Here is a 22,935-nt window from a genome sequence, read left to right as displayed (position 1 = left end):
AGAGGGAGCAGTTATACTCTTTATTTAGCTCCTAAGGTGTCACCTTCTCAGAAGTCAATGGCTATTTTGGAATCACTGCACAAGTGCCTATTCAGTTCTTTTATTTTTAAGGTTGATATTTGTAATGAGGAAAATAGAGGGTTTTTGAAACAGTCCTGGAAGTCATCCATGAAGAGACCAGCTCCTGCTCCTGTTTCTGTTCCTTCATCTAAGATTCAGCTGAATACCTCAGGTTGCTTCATATGTATCATCTAAGCCCTTTTTAGGATCTGCATCTGGATTCCAAAAGAAGAAGGGTTCTCACAATATTAGAAAGAATTGAGTAATGCAGCCCTCAGATTCCAGTAGCTTTCCCTTCTTACCTTCATCACCAGGAGAAGTTCTTAGCCTTTCAAGAAGATGCTGAATCTCTGTTAGAGAAGGTAGTCATAGAGCTGGTGTCAGAAGCCTTTCCAGACTTTTGCAATTGTCTGTTTCTTGTTCTGAAATCATCCAGAGGTTGGAGACCAGTGTTGAACTCCAACCTCAACAAGTTCGTTCTGCTGACTCCCTTTTCCTGGAGTCATCCAGCACAGTTCATGTGTTATTCAGTGGAACAACCAGATAATTTCCTTGAACATGCAGGACTCTTATTTTCATGTCCTGATAAAGCTTCTGTCTTGCAGAATATGTTTGGTTTGTGTAAGCATGGGAAAATATATCAATTCAAGGCTGTGTGTTTTGAGCTAAGCATAGCACTGCAGTGTTTATGAGAGTATTAACTCCAGTATGGGATAGGTGTCATTTTGGAATTCAGGTTCTGCTCTATTTGGAAGACTGGCTAGTCCTTGCCAACTCTCATGAAGGGATTCTAAGGGCCAAGGACCTGTGGGCACTCTTATCAAACCATACAAGTCATTGCTAGTTCCAGCACCATCAGTTGTCTATCTGGTGAGGAAGATAGATTCTCATGGGTTTCAGTCTTTTCCATCAGAGAAACAAGTAGACCTTTTCTTGTGCCTTCTCAAGAGGATTTCACCCCTTAAAGCAGCTTCCAGCAAAGCGGTGGCTTATGCTTCTAGGGCAAATGGGCTCTCTGGAGAGGTTTGCCAGCCTAGCCAGGCTCAGGATGAAGCCCATTCAATATTACCTGAAACATGCATGTGAAAGGCAGTCACTATTGGGGATAGGGAGTCTCTACTTGGCTTGACCATGGTTTTAGATCCAGTGAATCTTCAAGACTAAAATGGAGGGCAGATAATTTTGAAGTTTCAGGTAGGTCTCTCGTTGGAAGTAAGAAACCCAGAGTTCATGTTGTTTTTAGATGCCGTTGTGAAGGGCTGGGGCACTAATCTTGGTTACCTAGAGATGTGTGGAGTATGGTTGGAAGAGGAGAAGTTGCTGCACATCAGTTATCTCAGACTCTTGGGTGAGTTTAAAACAGTGTGAATATTTGGTAAGAGGCTTATATCAGGAAACAGGAGAGAACTAAATTCTATTCAATGTTCTTTCAAGCAGAAGGTCTGCTTCTATGGGCAGAAGAGCAAGGAACATTGTGTTGATTCTTCAGTTTGTACCAGGAAGGAACGACATGTTAGTGGATCATCTCAGCAGAAGGGGTTAGACTTCTGATCAAACTTTTGACAGAATGGTCTTTGAATCCTCAAATGTGTTAGTCTTGTGGAAACTTTAGGGAACTCTGAACATCGATCTGTATGCAACAGTTAGGACGGGAGGTTTCCAGTATACTGCTCTTCCTTCCAGGACCCTCAGGCTTGGGTGGCGGATGTGTTTCTGCATGATTGGTTGAGTATGGACACTTATGCCTTTCCTCCTTTGCTATCATAAGAAAGATACTCAACAAGGTACAAGAATCCTGGGACTCCAGGATGACCCAAGTAGTTAAGTGGTGGCAGAGGGAGTGGTTTCTGGACCTACTTTCTGTGGGTGCTTATCTCCATCAGACCTTTCCTTTCATCAGAGATCTTCTCAAACAACCATAGACAGCACCTTGAAGTTCCATCAAAACCTCCACCTGCTTTAGCTAACTGCATGGAGACTGTCAAGCTGTCTGACCCAGCTAAATAGATCAATGCTTTCTTCTGTATCACACCATGCTTAACTGGGCATTACTGAAGACCTGGACCTCAAAGAGGTCTTAAATGTCTTTTGAGACTGAGGCATCTAGAGCATCATACCAGCCTCTTTTTTGGAACCATGACATGAGTTTAGGAATGGCCTCTTTGAAGCACTTTTCAGTGAAACTTCTTGTTGTTGGGCCTGGCAGCTGTAAAAAGAGTCTGGATAACCAGTGTTTTTTCAGAATGTTGGTTTTTGCAGTGGGGATGCTGTTCTTTTGTTCTTGCCCTTGTTTAGAGCTAAGAATGATTTTAAGGCAAAATCCCTTCTAAGGGTTATCAAGATACTGGACTTTACCTCATTAGTCGGTAATGAGAAGGAGGCAGTTTTATGTCCTGTAAAGGCAGTTAAAATTTATGTAGAAGATTAATGCCCATTAGAGGCGATTTTAATAATTTATTTTGTAGAGTTAGGAGACTGAACACATGTCTAAAATGCTATGCCCTTTTTTGTTCACTGTTTAGTTAAGTTAGCTCAAAAGAAGCTTAATCCTGATATTTTACCTTAGTTGGATGTCAGCATTCATGATGTATGAGCAGTAGGTACATTTAGTTTTTTGATGAACTTACCTTTAGAGGACATAGTTGTTGCAGTTCAGTGGAGGTGTAATTTTGTTTTTTGCCTCTCATAGCCTGAGAGATGTAGAGATTTCATTTGAAAACTTAGTGTTAAAATGCCAGTTTTGGGTTTTGGAGAGCGGGATAGTACATTGTTTGCAGAGGAGCAGTTTTATATACTTTTAGCTTTGGACTGCCATTGGACTTATCAGACCCAGGCACTGGGGCTCATTAACACTTCTGAAAAGGTGGTGTTCTCCATAAGGCTACCCCAACCTCGCTATATGTGAAAGCCTTATTCTTGAGAGGGATCCAGCATCTTGTGGCAGTAAGGTCCAGGAAGGATTCTTGATTAGGTAAGAGTATGGGTTCCATATAAGAAACTCTGAGTTTACTTGGCTGAACAGATGTTTTCTAGCTTCAGTGACCCAGTGTCTTCTTAATGTGGGAATCAGCTGTTTTTAACTGTAGGTAAGATCCAAAATAATATAAATTTTCATAATAAAATTCATTATTTGGATACTTACCTGCTGTTAAAGTAGATCCTGCCCAACCTCCCCACATCTTAGTGGATTGTCAGGAAGAATTCTGATGAGAACTAAAACACCTGAAACCCATCTGGTGGAAAACAGGTGAACTGGACAGTTCGTATGGGTTATCTAAGTGATCTATTTTTGAGTGCCAGTGGCACCTGACTGGCGTGAAGATGTAAGCTATCTCTAACAACAAAGAAGTATCCAAATAATAAATTTTATTATGAAAATTTATACTTTTTGATATCTCAATATCTTAATGTACCGTATCACCCTTTGACTAAGTTTCATACTGATGAATAAAGTTTTAAGGTGGATTTGCATAAAAGATGTCTTGGTAACCAGCTATATAAGAGCATATCTATGAATGTCCAGTAGCACGCAGAATCACACCAGAAGCAGATACTTGGTTTTCTTTCTCCTTGTTTTAAATGACAGCCACATCAGTCCACACGAAATAGTAATAACTGTTTGCTTGACTTTACTATTACCTTACTAATAGAGATTATGATTATATTTACTTAAGTCACAATCAGTACAGTATTAGTATAGATTTGTTTGGATTCAGATAGTTTAGTTGTCTGTTTAATGTTTGATTGCTTTAGTTCAGAATAACTTTAGGGATAAATTTCATTTGTCATTGCTTATTAAATGGAGGGTAATTTATAAAGTAGAATATTTAGTTTAAAATAGGTATGAATGATGAAGTTGTGCAATTTCTGGTGTTTATACAATGACTGTGTATATGTTGATATATGTTGATATTTCACTGCATTAACTCTAGAATGTACATCATTGATACTGTTGTCACTCTTGGCTGCTGAGTCGTATGTGCTAAATCTCATAAACTCAAAATGTGACTCCCGATGTTTCTCATCTTGGACAATATTCTTAGCAGTCTTATAAGCCCTTTCCTTTAAGAACCTCAAGTGAGAACCACCAACAGTATAATTTACAGGATTCTAAGTGCCCTTGGCATAAAGTTGTGTTGAGTAAAATAGTTTCTTTACCCAGGAATGAAAAATATTGAGTTGAAGCTTTCACCACCAAGTTGATACTTGTAATATTGTATTTACTTAATTTTAATTTGTTTGTGATTTATGAAAAACAGGATGAGGACAGTAGAAATTTAGAAGTAATTATTTTGATTCCAAGATTAATAAAGTTAAGAAAATAGATGTAAATTTCTCATTTTTAAATACAAAACACTCATTGCTGAAGATTTCAGTGCTGTAAAATTGTAATGTGGTATTTAAAAGCAGTGCTAAGTTTAATGCTACTAGCATTGAGAAGGCTTCTGCTGAATATAATAGATGCCTAATATGGCAGATTTACTGAATGTTTCATATTTCTATGTGCATTGAGTAAATTTATGCAAATTAATAGTAGACAAAACATGGTATAATACAGTATTTTGAAAATAACGTTATTATGTGGAAGTATGCATAGTATGAAAAGATTGGTGCCACGACTGAAAAATGTAAAAAAAATGTTTTTAATACACAGGTATAATTGACAATATACAGTAGTGCACCATCAGCATAGCATAAATAATGATTGTGTTATGCACTAAGGAAAGTTGATGGAATAGTTCGCACTACTGTTATGGAACCACAAGAAATATAAAATAATGTCTTACTAGAGGCCATTACTCTATTTTGGTACTATGAAGGTAAAACGACCAATAATTATCATAATATGACAAGACTTCTGCGTTTAAAAGGGTGATAACCACTCCTTGAGTATGATGGTGGGAAGCTTCCTCAAAGGTTCAGGCTGGAGGGCTAAGATGCACTTTTTCATTTTTAAGTTTATGCGGTTGCATTTGTCATGATCAACCAGTGAGTGTTCTTGACGCTTATTAAGGCATATCTTAATTTTCTTATGTAGTGCTTCAGTAAATAAAACCTTAGCAAATTTATCTTTTCCTCCCATTGTGTCTGAAGAGAGCATGGCATGGCACCGGTACTACCAGTGTGATCCTTGAGCTTCAGTTTAAAATGAAGAGCTTAAAGGGATGATAGAAGATCGTCTTTCTTCTTTCTCTGCATCTTTTCCCACTTCTATGTGGGCTCGATGTTTCTGACAGCTTTCCTCCGCCAGGTTTGGTCAAACACATCGTCCTCTGACAATTGTTTGTTTCCCAGATCCTCTTTAACTACATCCATCCACCTTCGTTTCTGTCTTCCTCTCGTTTTCCCACCAGCACCTCCATCTGCACCACCCTCCTCCCTACATGTCTCATCCCTTCTCACTACATGGCCAACCACTGCAGTCTTCTTTCCTGGGCCGCCTTTGATAGGTCTGTGACTTTAGTAGTAGTTCCTCTTATATTTTCATTCTTGATCCTATCCATTTTTGTTACTCCACACTTCCACCTAAGCATTTTTCATCTCTACCACATTCGATTTCTTCTCTTGCACTCTCTTTACCGGCCATGTTTCTGCTCCATATGTCAAAGCTGGTCTCACTGCTGTCTTACACACTCTTCCTTTAACCTTATGCTGATTCTGTGGTCACACAGGACACCTGACATCTTTCTTCAATCTTCCAACTAGCCTGCACTCTTTTTGCTATTTCTACATCCAAATTTCCATCACCAGCTACTGTTGAACCAAGATACCTAAATTTTTCTACTTGGTTCAACCTTGTCCCTGTCATACTACTCTTAAAGTCTTGATCTTCATTAAACCATAGGTATTCAGTCTTCTTTCTACTGATCTTTAATCCTCTGTCTTCCAGTAACTTCCTCCACTGCTCTAGTTTTGCCCCCACTACCCTTGTGTTGGTGCTACATAACACGATGTCATCAGCAAATAGCTTGCACGAGGAGGATTGATCTCATATTCCTTGAGATAGCACATCCATAATCAGGTCAAAAAGATATGGATTTAAAGCAACTCTTACTGGTATCCATATAGTTAACCAACACTGCTTCTAACCAATGTTTTTGCTCCTTCATACATATCTTGGACTAATCTCATACTTCTCTGGTGTTCCCTTTACTCACATACACCTCCAAACCTCTTGGCGTGGGACTCTATCATATTCCTTTTCCAGATCTCTGAATACTATGTGCGGTCCTTTCTGCTTTTCCTGACGTTTTTCCGTCATCTGTCGGAGGGCAAACACTGCATCTGTTGTTCCTCCTCCTGGTATGAAACCAAAGTGTTCTTCACCTACAGATGTTTCTTCCCTAATTCTTTGATCCATTATTCTCTTCCATTTATCCATTACAAGAGAACATCAATGTGTTATATAATGAACCTTGATCAGAAATTTGGTTGGTGACATATGATTGTGGACAAATGTTTGTGATTTGGCAGGGTAGGCAGAGAGGAGGCATAGGGGGATTTATGAAGTCTAATTCCTGAGTCTTTTGGAACGTCTATGCCCCCTCCTTCCAAGCTGTCATCCTTCAAATTTTAGTTAAATATCTTGAACAAGATGCCTTTCCCTGTCCTCCTTTCACCATGCTTGTACTGTTATAATGTACTGTTATTGCTGCCCCTTTTACTCCACTGCACCTGTGCAGCTTTTCTTCTGACTGCCCATCCGAAAGATTTTTTTGCATTTAGCCCAACCACAACTCTTGCTCCCAAAGGATAAGAAAAGCTCTAGAACATTATTCATAATCCTCCCAGCAGAATGAGAATGATTATTGAAACAGACCAAACTCCTGTGAGGATGAATCTCCGTACAGTACAGTAAGGGCTACTACTATGACATTCATTGTAGTGCTAAATTAAATTTCACTTCTCCAAACCAGTATTGCCCATTTATCAATAGATGTGTAAGAAAAATACTGAAAAACTAAAATAATGATGACTCCTGGCACTAATACTATCACACTTCCATAGAAGCTGGCGACAGTTTGTCAGGTTTATACCCATGTACACTGGAATAGTACTGGGAAGGCCCTAAACTAAAAATAAACACTGAAATGTAGGTGAACTCATTTAACACTAAATGCTATTGTCCCAAAAGCTGTGGTTGGTCATCCTGAAAATAATTTTATTTTTACTTGTAACCAAAACATTCAGGTGATTTAACATACAGTAAACCCCCTGTATTCGCGTTCTCATGGTTTGCGGACTCACGCACTCGCGGGTTTCTCTGTGGAACACATCTAGCCATTTTTCACGGAAAATTCGCCCATTCGCGGTATTTTTCACTGAGAAATATTCACTAATTACTGTATTTTCATATAATTTTCATGAATAAATGCCCTTTTTGTGATAAAACTATTAAAATACTTAGGTATAAGCATTTTTACAGGGTTTTTCTTGGTTTAAGCTATCAAAATGGTCAGTTCTAAGTGCTTTCAGAGGGGTTTTAAGTATTCGCGGATTTTAGCTATTCACGGGGGAGTGTGGTACGCATCCCCCACGAATACAGGGCGTTCACTGTAATTATAAATGTTTCCTCATCTTTAGATCATGAAAATATGCATAAATAATGGTAAAAATTGATGCTACCTGAAAGAAATAATAATAATGAATGGATGATAAATAACTACATTAAATATTTCTAAGAGTTTATCAACAATTTTAAAAATTTTTGATTAAACAGAAATTAATGTCCTCACCAGGAGCTTGGGATAGAAATTGCAGCACTTAAAAAGAAAAAATCTGATTTCCCCAGACATGGGCTCTCAACCAGCAAGTGCTTTACGATCACAGCATGGCTGTGATTTACTAGCCATTAAAAAATTGGAAGTTAGGTGTGTTGGGTTAATTTACAGATTAGGATATTAGCTAAGATGCCTGCCTTTTTGTTGCTTCTAATGCCTTTGCATGCCAGTAAATGGCAGAAGTGAACTTCCAAAATGCAGTGATTAATTAAAAATAACCAATTTAAAATTTGCATTAATATAGGATGTGCCTTATGTGATTTACGTAAAGACTATATTTCACTCACGGAATTGCCAAAAAAGATAAAATATCTATTTTTGATGGTGTAGCTGCTGGTTGTCCTGAAAGAAGTTATTATAATGGTCTCCAGGGCTACATAAGACAGACCAACCAGTATCAAAGAATTCTTTCATAATTGGTCTTGGCCAGAATAGTGCCTTTGATTGGTCCAGTGATAGAGTATTAAAGGATTCAAAGTAGCATCTACCCAGTTTTCCCATTCATCCTTGTAACAGATGTAGCACACCAGCGTGCAGGTTGGCCAAGATCCCCATTACTCTATGGTCTCGTGAATCACTTACGTGCCCCGAACCATGCTCTGGAATAATTTCGCAATTATAGCTCTGTGTTGATGAAATGTTGCATTTATCTGCTGAGGAAAGCAGAGTGCCTAGCCTTAAGCCACTGTAAAAAGTTTGTGCCTTGAAATTTTTCTGTAGTTAGGCATAACTGTTAAATTCTGCTATGCGGTGCATCCTTCAGGGTGGGGATTTTGCATAAGGCTACTAGGCTATGTCATGCATTCAGCTTTTGCTGTCAACTTTTACAATTTTTTAAATCTCAGTAATTTGGAACTTTATTATTGAAAATCATTAGTCAGTGTTTCTTCATTATATGTAGTTTTTTTATGAAGTAAAGGAGAAAGTTATTATTTAGCTTAAGTTCTCAGTTGCAAAATGATAACCATGACTTGCAGTTTCCCCTAAGTATTTAACTTATGGTTGAGTTTTAAATGAAATGTTCCATTTTTCTCTTTATTAATTATTTAGAAATTTTAAATGAATTATATACTGCAGAAATTATCCCAGTTATCTTTAAAGTCAGAGGGTTTTCCTGTGTCAGGAGAATGGAAAATGTGGTTAGGCAGATCCACTCTTAGTATGTATTACTCCACCAGATAGTGGCATTACAACATCTCTTTTATTAAGAATTTTCAATGATGTATTAGTTGCCAGGGTAATAATAGGAGCCATATTCTCAAATTATTGCAGTAGTTAATAAGTTGAGGTATAGGGCCATCTGGTATAAAATGGGTGGTACTTCAATGTCAGTTTGTAAGGCAAGTTTCAGTTACTTAGAAACACATCTCTTTGAGTATTGAAAGGATAGTCAATATTGTTAACTTGAAAGAGCACCAGTCAGTACAGTCCCCTTGAGTAGGACGCTTTGATGAGGTGAGAGGCTAAGGGACCCTGGCCTTTGGGCAAGGGTCCTGACAAATCATCCTATGTAGTTTTTGGTTTAAATGGCGTGGACATTTCCACATTCGCAAAATTTTGAAGCTTAGGTGAATGTGAGAAGGGATCGTTTTTTGGAAGGGGTTTGCATTCGAAGCTAATTGTGGGAGTTGTGGTGGTTGAGTCGCCACCTGATATTGTTTGGACCTAAGAGATAGTGATGGGATTCTCCCATTGCTATCTTGGGGGGGCAGAACCATCTGCAGGGATCGGCCCATTGGAATCCACAGGGGGCTGGTTTTTGGAGGTGGGACTCCTGGCTTTTGTCAGGAAGCCCACCAGTACGTTTGGAGTGGGGAGTCAGTCCCCATCAGTGGGGGCAGAACTCCCAGCAGGTGGATTGGCTTGTACATCGACCACTGCAAGCGTATTGGTGCTATCCCGAAAGGGTAGGGTATGGGGTGGACTGTTGGGAGCCAACCCTCACTTGTGCCATTGGTGGAGAATGTGAATACCTGACTGATCCACGATACTTTCTTGACATAACCAAGCAGTTTTGGGTGGGTGGATGAGCCAGTTTGTGTGTGATGGTCTGATGTGTGCATGCTTGGCATCTTGGGGTCTCTTTACCGGCTTTGGCAGGTTGTTGGGGTGGGGAAGCTGGGCAGTAGAAGCTGCCTGGTTTTCCCTTTCTGATGTGCTGTCGGGGTCTGTGTAGGGGCTCTTGAGTGTCAGGTGTGCACTTTTTGGACTTCTGCTTGCGGACTGGTTTAAATTTATGGATTTGGCTATTACCTTTCCCTCCCCTGGATTGGACCACTTAACGGCACTGGCAACGACTTGTGTCATGAACATGGATATGAGCTTGGCTGTCAGACAGAACCAAACACTGGGACACTAGGGTGTTAGTAAATCTGGTGGATTTGATTAAAATAATAGAGTCCTTTATTGCACTAATGTAGGCTTGTCATTAGATTATGAATGTTTATATAGTGTAGTAAAACAATTTGGCAAAGTGGAAAGAAATAAATTAATTCTAGAAAAAGATAAGCAGTCACTTTCTGCTTTTCTTAAATTTTCCTCTCCCTTGGAAGCTAGTGAGGCACAACAAAGACTCCATGGCCACATTCTAAATGACTCAGTTCTCAGCACAAAAGTGTTTTCAGTGAAAAACTTAAATGATGAGCCATTTGATTTTATTCCTAAGACTGAAGAGCATGGACCAGCCCCATGTACCAGAGCTCTTCCTCCCCCTTTATGGCATGTTGCTGTAAGAGGAGGGAGGGAGAAATTTAATAATAGCCTATGAATGTATTGAGAGCAAGGTTGGTTCCACTCCCATTGGAAATTTAAAATGCTATGGAAAGAACCATCTAATAAAAGCTGGTAATGAGACTTAAGCAATTCTGCTATCTAATTTTAAACCTCCTGAAAGTGGAAATATTGCATGTATTTCATCTCTCAGATTCTTTAACACACTGAAATGGGTAGTTTACTCAAAAGACTTGCATGTTTTTAAAAGGAGGAGATTCTCCATCGATGTCCTCCTTGTGTATCTCATGTAAAAAAACTGGGAGGGGATGCAGCTATCCTTTTAACCTTCTCCTCCAATTACCTACCTGCAGGTTAAATACTATAAAAGATATCCCAAACAGTGTTGCAAATGATTTGAACATGGCCTCATTCAAAACTCTTGTGATAATAAAAGATGTTCTGTATACTTTGCAGAGCACAATAATTTTGATGAGTGCGAAGCAGCCTGGTACAGTTTTCTGTGTAAGGGTTATCACACTCCAAATTCTAGGGTTTGCCCCAGATATAGATTTGAACAAGAAGTGTTGGCAGTGGCTGATAATGAACATATCAGCATTAGTGAAGCAAAGCGCACAGTAATGGGGTTAAACAAAAGTGCCAACTCTACCAATGCTTCTGTAATGAAACTTATGAAAAATTCCTGCAATGTAAGGCCACCAGTAACTGCATCTGATAGTAGATATCACAAACCTGCTATTCCTCTGACTGTAAATAATAATGAAAATCTCCAAACTGGTCATAAACTTTTGTCGGCAAGTGCTTTGGAGTTCAATACCAAAAATTGTACTTCCAAAAGCACAGAAAATTTATCTTCCAAAGTCAGTACATATGCCACCTCTATGATAGCTGCCGATTCATCTCCAGAAAATAGGTGTGCCAGAATCAACTGATAATTCAGGAAGATGTTCAAAAAATACTTAAGACAAAAATAAGCTAAAGGAGCAATCCCAATTAGATATAGCTAGTTCAGAGCCATCAGTCGTCACAGCCACAAACAAAAATAATAACAAAGCTTCAATTACAACTACCAAGAAGTGCCCAAGAAATTCTTCCACAAATAATGATAGCCTTACAATAAAAACTTCAAATGGGTTCAGTGTATTGGAAGACATCTCTCCTAGAAAGGTGGTTCCAAAAGTAGATTCAGAACAAAAACATCCGAGTTCAATTCAGTCTTGCCGCCCTAAGGCAAATAGGATTAGTGGTGCACAGAATCACAGTAGAAATTTTGAACATCAGGATCATAATAAAAAAATATGATCAACCAAAGACCCTGAACTCCAGTTCATATGAAAAGGGATTAAGAAAACAATCTCTTATAAAGGAGAACTTCCCACTATACCCTAGGAACAGTACTTCCCCTCCAAGGAGTGGGAGGTAGCACATTTTACCAGCTTAGCATTCATGCTCGATATCCTTCAGTGGAACTGTAAAGGTCTCAGAGCCTGTACAGGAGATCTTAAAGTTTTAATGCATGAATTCAATCCAGGGATTATATGCCTGCAGGAAACAATGTTAGGCAACTCTCCTTACAATCCTGGACTAAATTATTCAATATTTAAATCATATCCCCCAGTTGGTGATTGTGCCCATGGAGGTGCTGCAGTTATTATTAATAAATCTCTACAGCACTCCACAATACAATTAAATGCAAATCTACAAGCTGTCACTATTTCAGTCATTTTGGAAAAGAGGATAACAATCTGCCCCTTATACCTACCACCAGACCTTGATTTTAACATTGGAGATATTCAGTCCTTAATTAACCAACTTCCAGCTCTTTTACTTTTCCTAGGCGATTTTAATGCCCACAGTTCCCCTTGGGGAAGTTGGTTTTTAGACAGTAAAGGGAAATTAATTGAAGACCTTATTGACAGGAATGATGTTACCCTATATAATAATGGGTCAGTGACTTTCAACAACATTCACGATAATCATTTCTCTGCACTGGACCTTTGTATCTCTTCAACAAGTATCTACCTTGGTTTTAATTGGTCTGTTAATGAAGGTTTAAATGGAAATGATCACTACCTGATCCATTTGAAATATGCTCTAAATGCTCCATCTGAAGTTTTACCAACGTGGAAGGCAGAGGATGCAGACGGCGATAAATTCAGTAAGGGTGTCAATCTAGATAGGGAGTTTGAGTCCTTTCATTCTCATCTAGATGCCTATGATTACTATATTGAATCTACTTTGAAGAGTGCTGAAGGCTCGATTCCAAAAACAAAAGGCAGACCTTGTAGACCTGCAGTTCCCTGGTGGAACAAGACGTGATATTATGAGGAAAAGTGACTAGGAAGTGCAACAGACGTTACAAAAGTAGTGGCTCCCCTCAGTCTAATTAATCTACAAACATGCGTTAGCCAAGCAACGGTGCTTTTATAAGAAAACCAAGAGAATGTTGGCTTTACTATATTAATGGAATAAAACTCCCAGACCCCGCTCAGAGTGGTGTGGCACAAAATAAGGAATCTGATACCCTCATTAAAAATAAATGACACTCTAATCACAGAGCCCACTGAAGTTACCAATGAGTTAGGAAAACACTCTTCCAAAGTTTCCAGCCCTAACAATTATTCTCCAGAATTTCAAAGAATTAGGAATTCTGAAATGGCTCTGAAATTTGATTCGGGAAAATCTGAACCATACAATTACAAATTTTCCCCTAAGAGAATTTCGTGAGGTGCTCTCCTTAAGTGAATCCACAGCTCCAGGTGAGGATACAATCTTATATGAAATGCTTAAACATCTCCCAGATGATGCCAAAAAATATTTACTCAAGATTATAAACAAAATATGGGAAACAGGAATTTTACCCAAGGACTGGAAAATATCCATAATTATTCCTATTAAAAAGCCTAATAAATATGCTTCTCAAGCCACCAGCTATAGACCAATAGCTCTTACCAGCTGTGTTTGTAAGCTGATGGAGAAAATGATAAATACTAGACTAGTTTGGCACCTGAAAACCAAAGGATTAATATCCTCATTTCAATTTAGTTTCAGGAAAAACTGCTCCATCCTTGATCCTTTGCTGAGGCTGACCAACCAAATCCAGCAAGGTTTCACCAAACAATGTCAGACCATCGGCATATTTTTTGATTAGAGAAAGCATATGACACTACCTGGAGAATTGGCATCATGAAACAATGGCACAAGGTGGGCATATGTGGAAGAATGATCAGGTTTATATATTCCTTTTTAACAGACAGATTTTTTAAGGTAAGTGTGGGAAACTCCCTCTCCCAACCTTTTGTGCAGGAGGAAGGAGTTCTGCAAGGAAGGGTTCTAATTGTAACACTTTTCAGTGGCAATAAATAGTGTTGTTGAAAAAATCTTGCCCCCCTGTTAAATGCTCGCTTTTTGCGATGACCTTGCAGTATACTGCACAGGATATGATTCCTTGTCTGTATGTTAACATTTGCAAAGGTCTGTTAATGCTATTACTAAGTGGGCTGATGAGAATGGTTTTAAATTCTCCTCTTCCAAAACAGTTGCAGTAAGATTTACCAGGTGCCGGCAAGTGGAAGATGCTCCCACCCTTAGTCTTAAATGAAGTAAAATTTCTGGGGATGACTATTGACCATAAATTAACATGGGCCAGCCAGATAAATGCCCCAAAGATTAATGTTTAACAGTCTTTGAATATTTTAAAGGTTGTTCCTGGATTTAGTTGGGGGGCTGATAAGAAATCCCTTCTGAGGCTATATGACTCTCTGTGTTGATCTAAGCTGGACTATGGCTGTCAAATTTATTCCTCAGCTTGTAAAACCAAGCTAAAGGAACTGGATGTGATACACAACATGGGGTTGAGAATATGCCCAGGGGCTTTTAGAACTTCGCCTGTTGAAAGCATATATGTCGATACAGATCATTTTCCCCTTGATCTAAGAAGGCAAGAGCTAGGGTTGCGATACGTGGCTAGAATGAAAAGTGCTTCCAAAAAGCCCTCCTTTCAAGTGCTAAAGGAAACAAACTCTCAAAGTTTTTCTTGTACAAGACCTCCTAAACCATTCCAAATTTGACTGAATGAGGATGTTAGGAATAATCATCTTAAATCCCAGAAAGTTCTGGAAGTAGAACCTCCTGTAAAGCCTCCATGGCTTATTCCAGAAGCATTAGTATGTAAGAAATTGTTTAACAAAAAGGGCTGCACTGAAGAAGAGGTTAGGGGAAAATTCTTAGAGCACAATGTTACCCATGCTAATTATACAAAAATCTATACAGATGGATCAAAGTCAGATAGTGGTGTTTAGTTATGCTGTTATCCTTGGTGATACAGCACACACAGGTAAATTACCTGACTCTGCATCAATATATACTGCTGAGTTAACAGCCATAGTCTCTGCCCTATGTTTAGTTTTTCAAAGTAGTGACACTAATTTTGTCATATACTCAGACTCTAAAAGCACTTTAGAAGTTATTAAAAAATTTAATCTCTTTCATCCATTAATTAAAAAAGTTCAGGAGTGGCTTTTTCATATCTGTTGTCAGTGTAAATCAGTCTCTTTTGGTTGGGTCCCTTCTCACGTGGGGATTCGCTGAAATGAGATGGCAGAAAGGGAAGCGAAAGCTGCTAGTATTTTATCAGAAACCACTTTCAGAAAAGTGCCTCATACAGACCTAAAAGGTCCTATTAGATCTTATGTTTTAAGTACAGTAAATGGCAAGAAAGGTGGACTTCCCCTCTTCTTGCCAATAATAAAAAATATAGAAATATATTAGAGATAATATACTGCCGTGGTTTTCGTCATTCCAGCTTGACAGACGAACAGAGGTTATTTTAACCAGATTAAGGATTGGGCACACTCGTTTAACCCATCAGTTTATTTTAGAAGGAAGCAGCCCTCCAGATTGTGTTTACTGTGACAAGACACTGACAGTGGAGCACATTCTGGGATGGTCTGCCACAGATATTTTAGCCAAAGAGAAAGCTATATCCAGGGTAAATCCCTCCCTGATATTTTGGGAGATGAAGCAGATACAGTATTTCTGCTATTATCTCTTTTTTTAAAGTGTATAAAAATTTTTAATGATGTTTAATTTTTTCCTAATATACAGTATATATTACATCATACAGAATTTTAATGACATTAAATTCTTTATTATATACAGTATATATCACATCATTCATTAAACTTCGTATCTTTATTTTATTTATTGGTCACATCGCTTCATTTTATTTATTAATCATTTCCTTCACTAATCCATAAATTCATTTACCTCGACATAATTTATTTTCACTTCATTACGGCGCTGAATGGCCTTCTTGGCCCCAGTGCCTGGGCTTTTGCCCTAAATATCATACATCCATCCATCCAATCGGTACAGTAATCCGTCAATTATCCAGGTCACCATTATCCGGAACTCGACATTATCCGACATGCCCAGACCAGGGATCAAGGCCCCGAAGATATATGATATACAGAATATTAATCTTTAAGAAATTGAAAAACCACCCTGCGATGGTTGGCAGTTTCCATGGTGGGGGAGTCGTATGGTTTGGTGCCATCGGAGAGGAGGGGTAGTAAAGCTGGGTAGAGGAAGGCTCAGAGAAGGGGGTTGTTTTGGAAGGTGGGTGGAGCGGGGGAGCAGTTTCTATGTCTGAGAGTGGGTGGGGAGGCAGTGTTGGATGGAAGAAGTGGGCTAGGTAGACCTGATTTGACGGAGCCTGTTTGGTTTCATGTTCTTGTGTTTATAACAGTAATTCATCTTTTGTTGGATGATATGTACACAGAGAGAGAGAGAGGTCTAAGTAAAGTAACACTCACACTTCACTTTTTATTTATATTTTATTCTACAGTATTCTCATTTATATTTATACTCTATTTTCTCACTTTTTATTCTTTCAAACCAAAAGATAAGCACAATCATGTTCACACACACACACACAGAATGAGAGAGAGAGCTGAGATGAAATATCAACAGTTACGAAATATTCTCTCGTGTGCTGTTATGATATTTGTGATAATCATACTTAATATCAACTAAACTTGTAATGAAATGTGTACTTAATATCAACTAAACTTGTAATGAAATATGGTACATTAAAACGAGCAAAGCAAAAAAGATAGAAAAAGCAACACATATGTACTCACTTATTCCATACGTGAGTAACTTACTATAGCCTTTTCATTGTTCTCTTGCCTACATATGAAATTCGTATATTAAATATTTTTACGGTGATTAGAGGTAAGCTATTAACAGTGATAAAATATTCTTTTGTGTACTGTCATGATATGTGTGATAATCATCGAGTCAATTAAACTTGTAATGAAGTATGGTACATTAAATCAAGCAAAGCAGAACAAAAAAGACAACACTTGCATATGCACTAATTTTGTTGCATGGGTAAACTTGCTGTAGCCTGTGTGGTTTTGTGCTGCCTACCTATGAAATTAGGATTTTAAATATTTTTACGTGATTAGAGGTGAAATATGAACAGTGATGAAGTATTCTCTTGTGTAATAATCATAGAGTCAACTAAACTTGTAATGAAGTATGGTACAGTAAATCAGACAAAGCAGAAAATATGGCAACACGTAATTATGCACGCACTCATTTGATGGCGTTGTGAACTTCCTGGAGTTTGTTTAGTTTCTGGTTTTTATGTTTATGGTACAGTAATTGATATTTCATTGAAGGATATGCACAGTACTGATGTACGGTAGAGAGGGAGACACAGAGACAGAGAGAGAGAACTGGGGTATGTTTACATTAAAGCCTAACCCAATAACACTCTTACACCATTTTGCTTTTATTTTATGCTGCAGTATTCTCGTTTTTTATTTTTACTGCATTTTCTAATTTTTTAGTTTTACAGACCAAAAAATAAACGCAATCGTGTGTGGCTATGTATGTATACATACACTCATTCCATGACGTCGGTGAACTTGCTCCAACCTGTTTGGTTTTGTCCTGCCGACATATGAAATTTGTATTTTAAATATTTTACGGTGATCGGAGGTGAAATATCAACAGTGATGAAATATTCTCTTGTGTACTGTTATGATATGTTTGATAATCATTCTTAACCCTTTCCTATCTGTATAGTTATCACATCACTGAGGGTACATGAGTCCCAATGTGTCTGGGAGCGCTCGATAGTGCGAAAAAATAATTATTTCGAAAATTCAGCAAAAATAGAAATTTTATGCCAACAACGTTCATTTTGCTGTCCTTTTTTTCTAAATGTTTATATTTTATGGTGGAATAGTCAGAATAAGAGTCCCAGCCCTCTAAATACAAAAAAATGTGAGTTATTTAACAAAAAAGAAATTCTTTATTTTTATTTTTTCGTTCGTAACCCAAAAACTATGAAAGTCAGGCGAATGAATGATTTTTTATGAGAAAGCCAACAAAATTCCCTAAATGTCGACATATAAAACAATGGAAAATGAATAAGTCCAGTTGGTGAAAAAATTGATAGAAAAGAGGGTGAGAAACAGAGTGCTCTGCCCGGCCTATGGTGAGAATTATCACTAGAAAAAATCTTTTTTGAAGAGCCCTATCTCGGTTATTTTTCATAGAAATTACTTTGTAAATATATGAAAATGTAGAGGAAAAGTTGAAGAATAAAGGGAAAGTCAAGAAAAATGGCTTTGGTAACGGCAACAGTTTCATTTTGACGTTATAAGTTGATCGAAACGAAAAAAAATGTTACCGTTGTCAACATTATCGTTCGTAGCTCAAAAGCTATAAAAGTTAGGCGAATGAATTATTTTTTATGAAAAAGCCAACACAATTTTCTAAATATTGACATATAAAACAATGAAAAACGAATAAGTCCAGTTGGTGAAAAAATTGATAGAAAAGAGGGTAGGAAACAGAGTGCTCTGCCCAGCGTATGGTGAGAATTATCGCTACAAAAAGATTTTTTTTGAAGAGCCCTATCTCGGTTATTTTTCATAGAAATTACTTTGTAAATATACGAAAATGTAGAGGAAAAGTTGAAGAATAAAGGGAAAGTCAAGAAAAATGGCTTTGGTAACGGCAACAGTTTCATTTTGACGTTATAAGTTGATCGAAATGAAAAAAAATGTTACCGTTGTCAACATTATCGTTCGTAGCTCAAAAGCTATAAAAGTTAGGCGAATGAATTATTTTTTATGAAAAAGCCAACACAATTTTCTAAATATTGACATATAAAACAATGAAAAACGAATAAGTCCAGTTGGTGAAAAAATTGATAGAAAATATGGTAAGAAACAGAGTGCGCTGCCGAGCATACGGTGAGAATTATTGGTAGAAATTTTTTTTTGAAGAGCCCTAGCTGGGATATTTTTTATAGAAATTACTTTGTGAATATACAAATTTTCTAAATATTGACATATAAAACAATGAAAAACGAATAAGTCCAGTTGGTGAAAAAATTGATAGAAAAGAGGGTAGGAAACAGAGTGCTCTGCCCAGCGTATGGTGAGAATTATCACTAGAAAAATTTTTTTTTGAAGAGCCCTATCTCGGTTATTTTTCATAGAAATTACTTTGTAAATATATGAAAATGTAGAGGAAAAGTTGAAGAATAAAGGGAAAGTCAAGAAAAATGGCTTTGGTAACGGCAACAGTTTCATTTTGACATTATAAGTTGATCGAAACGAAAAAAAAAGTTACCGTTGTCAACATTATCGTTCGTAGCTCAAAAGCTATAAAAGTTAGGCGAATGAATTATTTTTTATGAAAAAGCCAACACAATTTTCTAAATATTGACATATAAAACAATGAAAAACGAATAAGTCCAGTTGGTGAAAAAATTGATAGAAAAGAGGGTAGGAAACAGAGTGCTCTGCCCAGCGTATGGTGAGAATTATCGCTACAAAAAGATTTTTTTTGAAGAGCCCTATCTCGGTTATTTTTCATAGAAATTACTTTGTAAATATACGAAAATGTAGAGGAAAAGTTGAAGAATAAAGGGAGAGTTAAGAAAAATGGCTTTGGTAATGGCAACAGTATCATTTTGACGTTATAAGTTGATCAACGAAAAAAAAAGTTACTGTTGTCAACATTATTGTTCGTAGCTCAAAAACTATAACAGTTAGGCGAATGAATTATTTTTTAGGAGAAAGCCAACAAAATTCTCTAAATATCGACATATAAAAGAATGAAAAACAAATAAGTCCAGTTGGTGAAAAATTGATAGAAAATATGGTAAGAAACAGAGTGCGCTGCCCAGCATACGGTGAGAATTATTGGTAGAAATTTTTTTTTGAAGAGCCCTAGCTGGGATATTTTTTATAGAAATTACTTTGTGAATATACAAAGATGTAGAGGAAAGGTTGAGGAATAAAGTGAGAGTCAAGAAAAATGGCTTTGGTAACGGCAACAGTTTCATTTTGACGTTATAAACTGTTCGAAATGAAAAAAAATGTTACCGTTGTCAACATTATCGTTCGTAGCTCAAAAGCTATAACAGTTAGGCGAATGAATTATTTTTTATGAGAAAGCCAACAAAATTCTCTAAATATCGATATATATAATAATGAAAAATGAGATTCAGAGCCCTGCCTAAAATCCAGATGTCTCTTATGTGATGCACTAACGTGTTTTCCACTAGTTTTACCGTAAAAACTTTGCGAAAGCATGTTGGAAACTGTTCTCTATTAATGTCACTGTATGTAAACAACCACACGTGTTTACCCAACCTCGCACGCATGGTCTCTGACAGAAATGTGGCCTGCCAGGCCTGCGTGGGTGGGATCAGCTGATGTCACTGTGAGAATTTTACTACGCCAGGGATTTGCACATGCACAGTACAGGAACTAAAAAATTTATAGAAAAAGAGGGTACGAAACAGTGTGTTTCCAATAATGTAATCCTTCATTTTATAAAAAAAAAAAAAGTAAGATACGAGAGAGAAGCGTGGGTAGGATCAGCTGATTTCATTGTGAGAAATTTACTATGCCAGGGATTTGCGCATGCGCAGTATAGGAACTGCTTGGCTGGCATATTGATGCCTGAGTTACACGGTCCAAGGTATGCTTTAGCCTATGGAAACCACCAACTGTCCGAAAAAAAAAAAAATTTACCCCTACCACACGTACGAAAAATTTCGGTAAATTTTACGTAAAGTTATGTCAGTCAGAAAAGACGGGGTGGGGGGGGTTAGGGTGATATTGCGTAATATTACGTGAATTGGATAGGAAAGTGTTAAAAGAGTCAACTAAACTTGTAATGAAAGCAGTACAGTAAATTAAGCAAAGCAAAAAAAAAAATAATAGTAAAACAACGTATGCACACACTCATTTGATGGCTTCATGATTATCCTGGAGTTTTAGTTTCGTATTTTTATGTTAAAGCTACAGAAATTCATATTTCATTAAAGGATATGTGCAGTACTGAGAGAGAGAGAGAGAGAGAGAGAGAGAGAGAGAGAGAGAGAGAGAGAGAGAGAGAAATATGGTGGGGGGAAATGAGGTATGTTTACATTGGTAAACAAATGAATTGGGGAAACAGCTGTTTTGCGATTTTGAGGAATTTTACTTTTACATAAGGTATACTAGTTTAACTTTGTATACCTGTTTTATATTTATGTACAAAAATAAAAAGAATTCTATTAATACATTAATTTCTTTTAGCAAGTAAAAAATTATTTTCCTAATTCTTTTGGTAGTAGGCCCAATCAGTTGATTCTGGAAACGTAAACATTACAAATGTCAGGAAGATTTTTTTATATATATATTACGATGATAATATATCAGTATAATAATACAGTATAAATGGATTTTGTAAGTAAAATAAAATTTTCATTACTATTGCCTTTAACTTAAATACAGCTGTAATAGCCTATTTGACTTTTGCAAATGGATACTATGAATGTAAAAACTGGGCTAGCCTAGGTCTCTAGTTCACACATAGTCCTACACTTTTTTTTCTCGTGTATGGTAATACAACATGGTAACAACTGATAAGAAAGTTGCTGTATAAAGTTACATTAATGATCATAAAACCATGGTAGGCTGTGGGTAAACACAGGTAGGCTACCTACCCACCAAACTGTGTCATTTGCTAAGAGGGAAAAAGAAGGGGTTGCATTTTTTTATTCATATTGCATTTTTGTGATATATTTTGCATTTACAGTTATGTGGTATTGACAATGTTAGGTGAGGAAGGGTACAGAGTTACCCTTGAATATCCTTAGAGTTTTTTTACTTGTCATTACTCGGATTTCGCCCGTATCCGACGGACTCTTGGCTCTATTAATTCGGATAATTGAAGGATTGCTGTATATCATATTTTTATGGTATTTTCATTTACTTTTGTTAGGCTATTGTTCATTATAGAAATACTCCTGAAGCTCAAATTAAAATTGTAAGCATGGACATGCTCTTGAAAGATGTTAGTAACTACTTTAAATGTTGTGTCACCCAATAAAAGTTTAAATATGTTGCACATTTGTATAGTGTAGCCCATTTCTTATGATATTCATGAATTTTTCTTGGCTGGATAGAGATTGTTCTCTTTTATTTGCTAATATGTTGAGTTAGTTGAAACTGGTAATGGTACCTTTAGTTTATCATGGGTTGAAGGGATGATAGACACCATTTTAATTTTATTATCACTAAAAAAATGTCACCCACTGAATTTGTCTCTTTCCAAGTTGTCACGGCCATGGAGTTATAACATTGTCAGTCCATTTTGTACTGGTGCACATTCCGCTTATCTGATAGATATATGTGGCTGGTACTTAACCATTTCTCGTGGTTTTTTGCCTTTCCTTACTACAGGGCTGCTAGTAAGCTAAATGGAAAAGTTGCTTTCCATGCTGCAAAATGCATGATCTTCTGTTTGCCAGTGGGATGGCACATATCACCCGCATAATCAGCTCTGCTTGTGTAAAGTTGAGCTTAGAAGGGAACCATGAAGGAAAGGCTAGTGTTAATACTAGCCCTTTGGGTCCAAGTTTTCATAGGGAGCATAGGTGGAAGAGAGTTCATCTTCCCATTAGAGCCCCAGCAGAGAGTATTACCCTCCTTTTCCGAGCATACTCTGTGTCCTGGCTAATGTGCCAAGGTGCTTGAATTCGACATCTGCCTGTATGACTCTGATGGAGGTCAAGAGTCATACATTTGGAGAGATGCCCACAATATTGGCCTTGAAGTGCACCTTGCCACTGAGCATTCCTCTTTGAACTTGGAAGACCCAGAGGCACTGACTTTGTTTTCACATGAGAGGCATCCCTCAAAAGAATATCTATGCTGAGGAGGGCCCTTAACAGGGTCTACCTCTTTCCCCTGAAGTTCCTTTTCCTTCCTGAGACTATGTTCCATAATATTGAAATTCTGTCCGAGGCTTGTTGGAGTTCTGAGAGATAGTGCACAGA

General features: G+C 37.4%; 1 protein-coding gene across 7 annotated transcripts in view; it reads left to right on the top strand.

The window, feature by feature from the left end:
- Positions 1-22,935, top strand: part of LOC136850270 (6-phosphofructo-2-kinase/fructose-2,6-bisphosphatase 1-like) — a 302,586-nt gene that overhangs the window by 208,291 nt on the left and 71,360 nt on the right. Inside the window, exon 11 of one of the 7 annotated variants that reach the window (XM_067123948.1) lies at positions 6,269-7,011. The exons of the other annotated variants lie outside the window; for them this stretch is intronic. Coding sequence (XP_066980049.1) covers positions 6,269-6,499 — 231 coding nt within the window. The 3' untranslated portion in view covers positions 6,500-7,011. Of the gene's footprint in view, positions 1-6,268; positions 7,012-22,935 lie in introns of those variants that run through there. 7 annotated transcript variants of the gene reach the window in all.

The sequence above is a fragment of the Macrobrachium rosenbergii genome, chromosome 21 (genome assembly GCF_040412425.1).
Source record: "Macrobrachium rosenbergii isolate ZJJX-2024 chromosome 21, ASM4041242v1, whole genome shotgun sequence".
NCBI classification, from domain to species: Eukaryota; Metazoa; Arthropoda; class Malacostraca; order Decapoda; family Palaemonidae; genus Macrobrachium; species Macrobrachium rosenbergii.
The sequence above is the reverse complement of the archived record's forward strand: the minus strand, read 5'-3'. Positions and strand labels throughout refer to the sequence as shown.